Source organism: Syngnathoides biaculeatus, chromosome 2 (genome assembly GCF_019802595.1).
Source record: "Syngnathoides biaculeatus isolate LvHL_M chromosome 2, ASM1980259v1, whole genome shotgun sequence".
Lineage (NCBI taxonomy): Eukaryota > Metazoa > Chordata > Actinopteri > Syngnathiformes > Syngnathidae > Syngnathoides > Syngnathoides biaculeatus.
Window position 1 is genome coordinate 21,087,594 of NC_084641.1, and position 12,612 is coordinate 21,100,205.

The 12,612-nt window shown below is 41.4% G+C and overlaps 1 protein-coding gene across 2 annotated transcripts in view; it reads left to right on the plus strand.

Moving 5' to 3' along the window:
* The window catches only part of syt6a (synaptotagmin VIa), a 109,048-nt gene that overhangs the window by 94,141 nt on the left and 2,295 nt on the right, over positions 1 to 12,612 (plus strand). For both annotated transcript variants that reach the window (XM_061840457.1, XM_061840467.1), the window contains 3 exons: positions 3,572 to 3,692; positions 9,855 to 10,026; positions 12,354 to 12,504. In XM_061840457.1, coding sequence (XP_061696441.1) covers positions 3,572 to 3,692; positions 9,855 to 10,026; positions 12,354 to 12,504 — 444 coding nt within the window. The remainder of the gene's footprint in view (positions 1 to 3,571; positions 3,693 to 9,854; positions 10,027 to 12,353; positions 12,505 to 12,612) is intronic.

Here is a 12,612-nt window from a genome sequence, read left to right on the forward strand (position 1 = left end):
ACAATGAAAGGACTGAGCACAGATTCAAACCCAGAAGCTCTTGTATGCGGGGCAAACGCTTCTACACTAGACTTAATGTTATAAAGCAAAGCAAACTTATTTGTATAGCGCATTTCATACACAAGGTAACTCAATGTGCTTTACATGATTAAAGCCATTTGAAAACAAAGAGATAAAACATTTGAAATTGGATTAAAATAATAAAAATGACATACAAAATATTTAAAAAATAATAATTAAAACTGCATACAGTGCAAGTAATATGACCAAAAAGTGGATGTATTCTAAAATGCATGAGAAAAACAGAAGAGTTTTCAACCTGGATTTAAAAAGATTCAAACTTGGGGCTGACCTCACCTCTGTTGGCAACTTATTCCATTTCTTTGCAGCATAATAGCGAAATGCTGCTTCACCATGTTTGCTTTGGACTCTGCGCTCCACTATTTGCCCTGAGTCAGTTGATCTCAGAGCTCTACTGAGTTTGTATTCCATAAGCATCTCTTTCATGCATTCCGGGCCGAAATCATTTGGTGATCTGTAGACCAGTAGCAGAACTTTTAAAATCTATTCTAAAGCTGACTGGAAGCCAGTGCAAGGACTTTAGGATTGGAGTTATATGCTCTGACCGCTTTGTTTTGGTCAGACTGTGAGCTGCAGCATTCTGAATGAGCTGCAGCTGTTTAATACTCTTTTGGGGGGAGTCCAGTCAGAAGTCAAGTCTACTTGAGATAAAAGCATGGATGAGCTTTTTCTGGTCTGCTTGACACATACAAGACTTGACTCTAGATATGTTTTTCAAATGGTAGAAGGTAGTTTTTGTGATTGATTTTATATGACTGTTGAACGTCAGGTCGGAATCAATCAGAACACCAAGGTTTCGGACTTGGTCTTTGGTTTTTAAAGATAGTGAGTCAATGTGTTTAATAACAACAATTCTCTTTTCTTTATTCCCCAAAACAATTGTCTCAGTTTTGTTATGATTTAGTTGAAGAAAATTTTTGCTCATCCAGTTATTTATCTGATTTAGACAGTGGCACAATATCTCAATTGAACCGTAGTCATCTGGAGACACTGCTAAATATAATTGTGTGTCATCTGCATAGCTATGATCGTCAAAATTAAAGTTTAAAGAAGAATTAAAGAATTAAAGAATTTGACCCAAGGGTAGCATATACAGGCTTATACAATAAATCCTTTTCATATGCCATTAATTCTCTATCAATATAACGCATGGGAGTAAACGTTTGCAGCAGTTTGGCCGCTTGTTTGAGTAAAATGTAAAATAAATCTCACAGTTGTCAGAAGGGTGTGACATGTGAAACAGTGCAACTTCTGCCACAACCCACCAGTGTTACCTCATGCTTTTACAGAACTTGACGGCTGTGCACTCACATCACAGTTCGACTTTCACACCTTTCAAAGAAAATTTCTCACCACGCCACAGGGAGACATGCACATCACATGTTCATCTGTGTGTGCGCAATACTGTGCACCTGGTTTTGCCTTGCTTGCCCCTTCACAATGAAAGAGCATCTCAGTTTTACTTATTACTGCAAACAGATTTAAAAAATGTCTTCCTTTGGCCATTTCATTTTCAGTGCTGAAAACATCTACAGTATGTTTTAAGTGTTCGTTATAGATATGCAAGTACTTGACAGCCAAAACAACGGTGGACAACAATATTGTCAAATCAAAGTTAACGTTTAGTACACAATGATCATTCCCGTAGGTGTGAATGTGAGTGCAAGTGGTTGTTTGTTTATATGTGCCCTACGATTGGTTGGCAACCAGTTCAAGGTGAGCACTGCCTCCTTCCCAAAGTTAGCTTGGATAGGCACCAGCACTCTTGCAACTGTTGTGAGGATAAGCGGTACAGAAAATGGATGAAAGGATCATTTAAATCTCCACTGTCATGCCTGTTAACATTCTAAAATAGATATTGTAATGAAAAATAGATATAACATTATTCACTTCAATGTCTATACGAAAAAATAAAAAAGAAATATGAGCGGAGAGCGCGTCATCCATGCGCAAAGTTGCGGAAGTCTCATTCGACATCCAAGTGGTCGCCAAATTGCCTGCAACGTCATCAGAAGATATAACACCGGGACATTCGCCTTTGGAAACATGTAGTGGCAACTTGCCATGGAACACGGAAGCTCTTTTCGAAGAAGAGACCATCTCACAATCGAGTGAAATGATCTGGCCATTATTACCCTATCATTTTGATGATACACGCATCACTTCTAACTAACTACAGACTCCCCGGCAGTATGTAGTGTACTCAGGAGGATCAATGCCGGGCAGGCTGGAGAGCTCCTTTCTCCTCCCAGACGCGGAGACAAACCACCTCCACGTCGGGGTCAACGTGGAAGCCGTCACCGGTGAGCCGACACGCAAAGTGGGGTGCCCAGACACCGGTGGCCGGTGGGGGGAGAGCCCGGCCAAACCACCTCCCCACCCGGGTCACCTCCGCGTGGGGCCCGGCCTTGCCCACCGTGGACAAAATGGGTTTGGCAAATGCGACCATCGCCACGATTGCAGCGCATGCTGAACCAGATGTGATGAGTCAAAACATTTGCAACAGCAGCCACATAAGAGATGAGAAACCTAGTTGGTCGTAATAAAATGGGGTCAATGGAACTAAACCTGACAGTACATAATAGAGTGTGTTAAAATTTGAAGGCACTTCCAGTGGGACAGTAAGCACAAGTCAGCCCCAGGCATCTCACACTCGCTGCCAACAACTCTTCTAAAACTAAATCATGTGTTTAAAATGGGACCACAACGGCATTCCTGTTTATAATGCTTGATGTTTAATATGTGTGTTGAAGAGAGGGCGGGGGGGAGCACAAGAACATAGTGCACTCCGAAAGTGAATAACATGTTTTGATGGAAGAGAAGGATTTGTGAATTAGTTACAGCAAACCAATATTATCAAACATTTATTCACCGGCAGCATGCAGCCGACTGTGCTAATGTAGATTCCGGAGCCGGGCCCAGGAGAGGAGCTTCTTTCAACTCTGCCGGGGTCACGAATATGCTCTGAAATTGCTTGCTGTGATGTTTTATATGTAGAATGCCTTGACAGAATGTGAAAAACATGAGTGACCCCATAAGAATATGACAGGCCAGGAGGGCTCGAACTGGCATCTGTGATAAACTGCGGCCTGAAAACGGAATGCACTCTTGACCGTCCGGGACTCAGCAGGCCCTTCTGCCCACGGCCTGTCATGGATGCTGTGATAGGCTGTGAGAAAACTTTAAACATAGCCTGAGAGAGCGATTTCAAACGCAAATGTTGTCGCAATCTTCCCTCAACTGCTTCAATAAAAAAATTAATCATCTTTAAGGTCTGCTCACTTTATCAAATTTGCAACAGCGAATCTAACAACCAAAACCTGCTTCTAAAATGATTAATTTTTCCTTAACTTGTACTGTTGTTGTTCCTGCTTCCGGACATTTTCACCTGCTGATGTGTGTGTGTGTGTGTGTGTGGTGTGTGTGTGTGTGTGTGTGTGTGTATGTGTGTGTGTGTGTGTGTGTGTATGTGCCTGGTTTTATTCCACAGGAGAGTGTCGACCTTGGGGAGATCATGTTCTCACTTTGTTACCTGCCCACTGCTGGAAGACTCACACTGACTGTCATCAAGTGTAGGAACCTTAAAGCCATGGACATCACTGGATACTCAGGTGTGTGTCTGTGTGTGTGTGCATGCGTGTGTGTGTGTGTGTGTGTTTACTGTTGTTTGAATCAAATGAACACACAAGTGTCTGGCAACCTGTCTGTTTTTTTTTTTTCCCGCAATTATTTAAGAGCATGGCATGCAATATCAAGCCATTGTCAGAAAGTCACTGAAAACATTCTTCTTCTTTTTTTTTTAATAATTGTCTGCCATCCCATGTCTTCCTGCATCACTGATATTGCTTGTTAAAGGTGACTTTTATTGTTCTTTAAATGCCAGAGTTCAATTATAATTGGGATTTATTGTGGCATTTTCCCCTCCTGGAGTTTAATGACATTGAAGTTGAAATGTCAATATCAACCCATATTTTAAGACCGAAATTTGGTCTTTTTTACCTTTATTTTAATCTGGGTTTCATGAATTACTGTAATTTCTCGAGTATAATGCTTCCTGAAGTATAATGCGCACTCCAAAGTTGACCTAAAAAAAAAAAAAAAAATCTGAAAAACCCTTCTACCAATGTACAATGCGCACCACCAATTTGCTGCTACCCATATGACCAAAATATTGGGAATTATCTGTATTTATATTTTGTCAGGTTTGTACTTGTATTGTTTTTCAAAAACTGTCTGTACAACAATCATTAATAATAATCATTGTGGATGTGCTGATGTAGCAGTAATATAATCTCAGGAAAGGTCACAGGACACACTTGTCTTGGTCCCTGTAATTCTCAGAACAGAATCTCTCAACCAACTAAAATAAATGATCAATGATGGCATAACATTTTATTAATACTGTTACAACACATATTTCAGTCTTAAATAAATATTTAACACTATTAGACTTGAAAAAAAATTGCGTTAAATATTTGTGCATAGTGCAGTTTATCCTCTACATAGAACATCCTTGGCCAAGACTTCAAAAGCAACATCTGGCTCGTCTCCAATCTGAAAAATATCCATCGTACCTGTGGTGACTTGGTCCAGTCCTGGATTTCTCCTGAATTCATGAATAGTGAGCCTATTTTGCTCCCACAGCATCCTCTGTGCCATCCGTGGCATTTGTGGGGAAACATTTTTTGAATCCCAAGACTTTTGGTTCTGCAGCGCAGCCTCTCGCCTACCTGATGCCATAGCTTTCATATGGCGTCAGGTGACTAACAAAACAACTTGAGCTCAAACTACGTACAAACGAGGGTGATGGGCATATTTTTAAAAAAGCAACCCATTTCAATTGTGTGCACTCTCTCATTTTTTTTTTAATGTGCCCATGACACTCGTATTACGTAGTTTGAGCTCACATTGTTTTTATACCCCCCTGAAGCCATTGAGGTGAGCTATCGTTGTTTCGGACTGGGCGCTACTTCCGGGTTGGCGGAGTCATTGGCACGAGTGTTGACATTTCTTTTAAAAGGGTTTTTTGTCTTGGTTTAAGTTAAAATAAACTCACGGGCAGTCCTTTCTGATCTTTGGTGCAGTAGCAACAAACATGCTTCGCTAACAATCGTAAAATGCAAGCTCCCTGAGAGGTCATAGAGTTCAGGTTGGGGATGCACATTACCACAATAAATACAAATGTCTAACATAAGACATCAAATATCATATCAAAATGTATATGTATACCTTTTTTTCACAACTCAATGTACCTGTGTACAACTATACAATGTGATTGTATTTTTTATTTTTCATTTTTTATCATTATTATTTATTTTTTTTCATTATATATATATTTTTTTTTTAATTTTATTTTTTTTTGTCTTTCATCCATACCTAAATATGCTTAATATGCTCTATTAACTTTATGAAAATATTTTTGGAAAAATGTGCGCATTATTTTGGAGAAATTACGGAATATACATAAAGCAGCCTGAACATAGACGGTTTCCTCTTATAATGTACACTAGTGAGTGGGATTTTATTTACTCAGTTGCAAAGCCTGCAAGTTTCTTGGGGTAAGACTTTCATTGGGGGAGGCCTTGAGCTTCGCAAATTCATTTTTATTGCACTAATAAATATAATTTTGCACACAATGCTTAACAAATTTATTAAACCATGTCATAAAAATGAAAATCCACCATCAGAGTACTATAATGCAGGCTTCTGATTTCTTGAAGCTCCCGACATTTCAGTTTTCAACAAGAAGGAGGAAGTTCAAAATGCGTTCATCTTTTTATATTTACATAATTTATCATGCACAGCTGGGAGACATCGTCTCTCCAGCGTGACTTGGGTCATCCTCCCAGTGAAACATGCCCAGAAAACACTTCACTGGGCAGGTGTCCCGGAGGCATCCGAATCAGATGGCCGAGCCACCACGTCTGGCTCCTCTCAACGTGGAGAGCAGCGGCTCTATTCTGAGCCACTCCTGGATGATCAGGCTTCTTTTTTTTTTTTTTTTTTTAAATTAAACATAAGGAAAACAAATACAATGGGTCCGGAAACTAGTTAGACCCCCTTAAATATTTTCACTCTTTGTTATATTGCAGTCATTTGCAAAACTCAATCAATCAAAAGGCTCCCCGTATTGACAGGAAAAAAATGGAATTATTTAAATTTTTGTCCATTTTCACCTGTTTAGAAACACAGTACTGCAGGGGTCACCAACCTTTTTGAGGCTGAGGGCTATTTCGTGAGTACCAATCGTATGAAGATCTACATGGCATTGTGGAAAACTTCCCAAATAACAAAACTCATTATACTTTACAAATATATAAATACTTCATATTATATAGCATTATTTGAAATATGGGCGGCACAGTGAATCAGCTGGAAAGTGTTGGCCTCACAGTTCTGAGGTCCCGGGTTTGATCCCGGACCCACCTGTGTGGAATTTGCATGTTCTACCCGTGCCTGTGTGGGTTTTTTCCGGGCACGATGGTTTCCTTCCACATCGCAAAAACATGCAACATTTATTGGACACTCTAAATTGCCCCGAGGTGTGATTGTGAGTGTGACTGTTCGTCTCAATGTGCCCTGCGATCAGCTGGAAACTAGTTCAGGGTGTACCCGGCCTCCTGCCCGTTGACAGCTGGGATAGGCTCGAGCACTTCCGCGACCCTTGTGAGGATAAGCGGCTAAGAAAACTGATGGATGGAGAGTAATAATAATAACAATTTGTGACCAGTGCTATTTTTAGAACATGCCTCGCGGGAGCCTTAAATGGTCCTCATGGGCAACTACGTGCCCGCGGGCAACGCGTTGGTTATAAGAAAAAAAAAAGGAAACAAAACAAATACAAACAAAAGAAATGTGAAATATGATGTGGAAAAAGTAAAAAAACTATTGGGTTCCACCTTCAGTTCTGAATGCATATTTGACTTGTATAATTGCAATAATATAGGAAGCTAATCATGTGCAGTATACACTGCAAAAAAAGCCAGTCTAGAAATGATATGACTCAAGTATAAGTAAAAGGTAGTCCTCCAAATAACTACCAGTGAGTAACTTGTGATGTATTTATTAATCAGAGCATAAACATGAAATAAAATAAAAGAGAATGCAAATGTGCAAATTCATTCAGTATTTTTGCTGAACAATAACAATCCAAAAACATAACAAATCAAATTTTCATCAAAAAAAATCTCTTGAAAATAATTAAGGCAAATTTAATTCCAAGAAAAAGTGTTTCTACTTAAACTGGTGTTTGAGGCTGAGAAATTCTGTCAAGATGTAGTTGAGCTCACCTCAACACACAGCTTGGGCTACAGTACCAATCCACTTGAGAGGACATTGACTCTGTTCCTCTCTGTTGTTGCCCACAGCGAGATGCGTAAAGCAGGTGTGGTCATACTTATTGCTCCCTGGCTCGGAGCCTTTTCATTGGGGTCACACTGGTGGACACGATGCTATCCTGCCTCCATTTTGGGGTTTGATTTAGTCTTGGCTGTTGTTTGTGCCTATGCACCAAACCAGATCTTGGGCATTTTGCCTTTTTGTGGACATCTGAGAGGGAATGCCCAACAGCAGTCCCATTTTCTGTTGGGGGAATTCAATGGTCACGTGGGCAATGGCAGACATATTAGATGAGGGAATGTTGGCAATATTTGCCAACTGTGGAGCTGTGAAGACCTTTGTGAGTCTTTTGTCATCAAGGGCTATAATAATCAAATCGAAATGACCTGGCCGGCCCGATCAGGAGGAAGGGCACCCACAACCATAACCCGAGTGGTGCAGAACCCGAGTGACGTTCTGTTATTGGACTTCTGTGCACTTTATGGATCGTCCATAATGAATACCATGTGCAGTTCATATGTGCACTTAGCACCAAGACACACTTGGCCACAGTCTGATTATCTACTTTGTGGTTGTGTCATTGATTCGTGCTTGCATGTCTCGGACACTCGAGTGTAGAGTTCTGAGTTGTCAAGTAATCAAAGGCAGGTGGTGTGTATTGACTCCAATGAGGGGAAAGATGTCCATCCGATCTGGCAGACTTTAGCATATATTGATGAGGTGCAAAGAAGCGCTGACAGAGTCCACTGTCAGAGGGTGTTTCAACTCCCACTTCTGTCAGAACTTCAACCGTGTCCTGGGGGAGGGAGAGGACACTGAGTCCAAGTGGGCCAAGTTTCTCGAATGAATGCGCCAAAAGGAATCAATCATACTGAGGTGGTGATATACGATGTGAAATCATGTTTGGAGGCTCAACTTCAACACCGAATGGTTATTGTGAACTATAATCCTAAAAATAAACACCCAAGTCAACTTACCCTCCTTTGTGGTGACTGAACATGGCATCTGACGACAGGAAGCCCGGGCAGTTTGACAGTCAACATTGCCCCATTCACAAGTATCAAGTTACTCACGAAGCCACGTTGTCTCTGGTGAACGTTTACTAAACAATCCGTCGCATAATGCATGCTACAGAGTTGTCTGGTAGTGATGTTCAGCTGGCCATCTGCACGTGACTTCAAAAGGTCAGCCCTTGTCGGCTAGGCCGAGCCGGCCGGCGGCTCATTTTCGCCGGCGAGGTGGCTTATCAGGGCGCCGAGCCGGGCCGCTTTACAGCGTTGTCGTAGCACGCGGCTGAGTGCGCCATTACCGGCAGCTTTTGTTCATACCGCCGCCGTTCACGAGCCCGACGCGGCAGTCGTCCGATGCGCACATCGACACATTTAGCACCCCATTCATACGTACACAGATCTTTTATTACATTATGAGAGACCAATTACGTGGTCCGCCCCAAACTATTATTTTTTTTTTTGGAGCTGTATACACACCTACCTGTCCTTTGGAACCCACGAAGCTCTCGTCCTTTGTACCCGTGCAATCCATTTTTCACGACGAAGCGAGTCTCTTGCAAACTTATGAAGGGTAAATCCATCCTCCCGAATGTTCAAGCAATGTCCAGCAATGCAACGAGCTGGCATTTTGGCTAACACAAAGGAACAAAGAGCTACCTTCCAGCAGGTAAGACTAATAGAAATAAATGAGTCCACCTGAGGGCGGTCCTGCCATGTATGTCACTTCCTGCTTCTTCTCGAAAACAAATCCCTCGAGAGGATTTTCGTGGCGGGAGTTACAAAAAGCTGTATATGTCAAAATCATGTTTTGTGGTGAAAAAACGTTTTTTCATTAATAACATCCTAAAAATCATGCATTTGGTGACAGTGGCCCTTTAAGTCCCGAATTTTTTTTGGAGGTAAATAACGTCACCAAACCTTTCTGTAAATTCAGCCATCCAACAACGAACTCATAAGTGAGAAGCATAGCCCAAAAAAATAATTTCAATATCTTTCTGCAATAACTTTCTGTCTGCTGACAGCAAATACTGGATATCAACCTGTAACATTACATTCAGGATTAGGAAAAATACAAATTTACAACTTGTACAATTTACTTTTAAAATTTGTAGAAAGAGCTCCAGCGAACCACATTACATGTATGCAGAAAATTGACATGTTTTTCTGATTTATCCACACAATGCACCGAGAATCCCCCAGACACCAATTTTCATGCTATGTAGGAATGCGCACCAATTAAGTGCTTTGGCCCTCCGTTGCATAATAGGGATAAAGATTTTCAATTCTGCTTGACCTAGCAACAAAACAAAACAGGTTTAAAAAAAAACAAGCAGTGTGAGACAGCACTCCCCCTCTCAGTTGTGCATTTAAATGTTTGTGTCCCCTTGTGACTTTTTTTCCCTCTTTCTTCCTCCTTCCATCCAGACCCTTACGTCAAAGTGTCACTAATATGTGACGGGCGACGTCTAAAGAAGAAAAAGACTAGCATAAAAAAGAACACCTTGAATCCCACCTACAACGAGGCCATCATCTTCGACATCCCACCTGACAGCATGGACCACGTCAGCCTGCACATCTCTGTCATGGATTACGATTTGTACGTAAGAAAAGTGGGACATACATCATTTTTTAACATTTTCACTGATTTTTAAAATGTAAGAGACCCCACACAGGATGAGGCAGAAAATCGCCACGTGTGCTTCCTGTTTTTAAAATGACCAACACAGCATAGAGCACACCCATAAAGATGTTTGTCGTAGCAGCAGGACTGATGTGTGAGATGGACCATGGTTCCCGAGGGAATACAGACTGAGAAAAAAATAACAGAAGAGAGAAGAAGTTCTTTTTGGCCATTTTTTTGTGGTAAATTACTTTGGAGACACTCAACAAAACCAGTTAGTTTCACTTGAGCTTCATATCATTTCCTAATTGGCTACCGTTCTGTTTCTCGTTACAATCACTGAGTCTGATTCTTGCCCCAGCTCAGTGTTGACCACACACTTAACACCTGGATCAGAGTGCAGGATTTTAGCCCCATTATTGGGCCAATTTGAGAGATGCAGCCCCCAATGCCGACATTGTGTTGGAACCAACAAAACTTTGTGTAGTGTGATAATCCACGATTCAGTCTGGATTTGCAACATAAAAAGTGGCATGCAATCGTTAATCCTTTCCCAATTTTTACAAAAAAGGGTTAACTTTATTCATGTATCACTCTTTTAGCCAATGATATCATGTATTTTGATATATAGTGAACCCTCTTTTATCACAGGGGTTACTAACCTGACCCTCCAGCCCCCTCCCTTGCTTTTACCTATTTTCAAGATGTTTGAATCTCCCCATTCTGATACTTATTAATATTTCTCACAATTTATTTAACCTCAGCCATACTCATAAACATTTAATACAGTCTTAAACACTTCTTATACTCTTCAACCTCTATAAAATGAACATAATGAGAAGGTAAACATCATCAAAGTTGATGCCGATTTTACTGCAAAGCCTGCGAGAGTATTATAGCTATCACGCTGATATTATTTCGTCCTTCTTTATGAAGCGGACCGAAGATTAATTGATGCCATAATAGCTCCAGACAGGCATAGACCTTGTGCTTGTATGCCCTTGCTTCAACAGGTCGAGAAGTCTCATCTTTATTGCTCGATAGTTCCTAATAATACCATCTTCCGCCACCGCTAACTCCCAGCTGGCAGGTTGTTTGGACGGACCTATGGGACTCGACATAAAATACTGTAATGTCTTCCAATGATACACTACGAGTAGTTTGTCTGGTATTTATTGATAAAGTAACAAAACACTGTGAGAACTCCACCATCACCAAACTCTCACTTCACTCACTAGCACAACTGCGCTTTCGTACTGTATTATACAGATATTTTATTTCTTGCAATGTGTTCCAAGTTTTGGACTAGAAAATGCTTATTTTAACAGGAAAATCAAGAAAAAAAATCAAATGAAAGCCTATGATATTATGAGTAGATGAGAATATGAGATTATATTGAGTGAATTATCCTTCCATCCATTTTCTGTACCGCGTATCCTCTTTAGGGTCACGGGCGCGCTTGAGCCTATCCCAGCTGATTGTCGGCCCCGACCATTTTGCAAACTCAAATTAATCCATCCATCCAATTTCTTTGCCACTTATCCTCACAAGAGTCGCGGGTAGTGCTGGAGCCTATCACAGCTGTCAACGGGCAGGAGGCGGGGTACACCCTAAGCTGGTTGCCAGCCAATCGCAGGGCACATCGAGACAAACAGACACACACACAATCGCACCTGCCTGTGTGGAGTTTGCATGTTCTCCCTGTGCCTGCGTTGGTGGTTTCCTCCCACATCCCAAGAACATGCAACATTAATTGGACACTCTAAATTGCCCTTAGGTGTGATTGTGAGTGTGGCTGTTTGTCTCGATGTGCCCTGCGATTGGTTGGCAACCAGTTCAGGGTGTACCCGGCCTCCTGCCCGTTGACAGCTGGGATCGGCTCCAGCACTCCCGCAGCCCTCATTCGGATAAGCGGCGAAGAAAATGGGTGGATGGATGTAATCTAATTGTGACATGACCGTCTGACAGTGGGTGTTTTGTACAACACGATGGTTCCATGTTTGTAGACATCAATCATTTGGAAGACAAAGGCATTATCTCTCTCTCTACACACATTCAATCAATTATTTAATTAGTGGGGACACAGGGGGCTTTATGTGATACCCAGCTTTTGAAAAAGAAAAAGAACAAACTCACTTTAGCAGTGTTAAAGACGGCAAAATGGCTGTTTTGTTCTGTTATGTTTAGTTCAACTTTGTCAAATAACAGGGCTTCCCATTTCGGATGCCACTCCAGTGTCTGATTGAAATAATTAGTGTTGTTGTTTTACAATGAGTGACACTGCACACACCTTTCCCCTGCAGGGTCGGTCATAACGAGGTCATTGGCGTAATGCGGGTGGGATGCAACGCAGACGGTTTGGGAAGGGACCACTGGAATGAAATGTTGGCTTATCCTCGCAAGCCCATCGCACACTGGCATCCCTTACTAGAGTCCAAGAAATCTGAGAAGGAGGTGAGTGTGTGTGTGGGGAGGAATTTTGGTGTCTCCCTAACGTTTTGATTGTGCGGAAATGTAAACAAATCAAACTAGTGACTGTTGAGAGTGATTTTGTTTCATTTA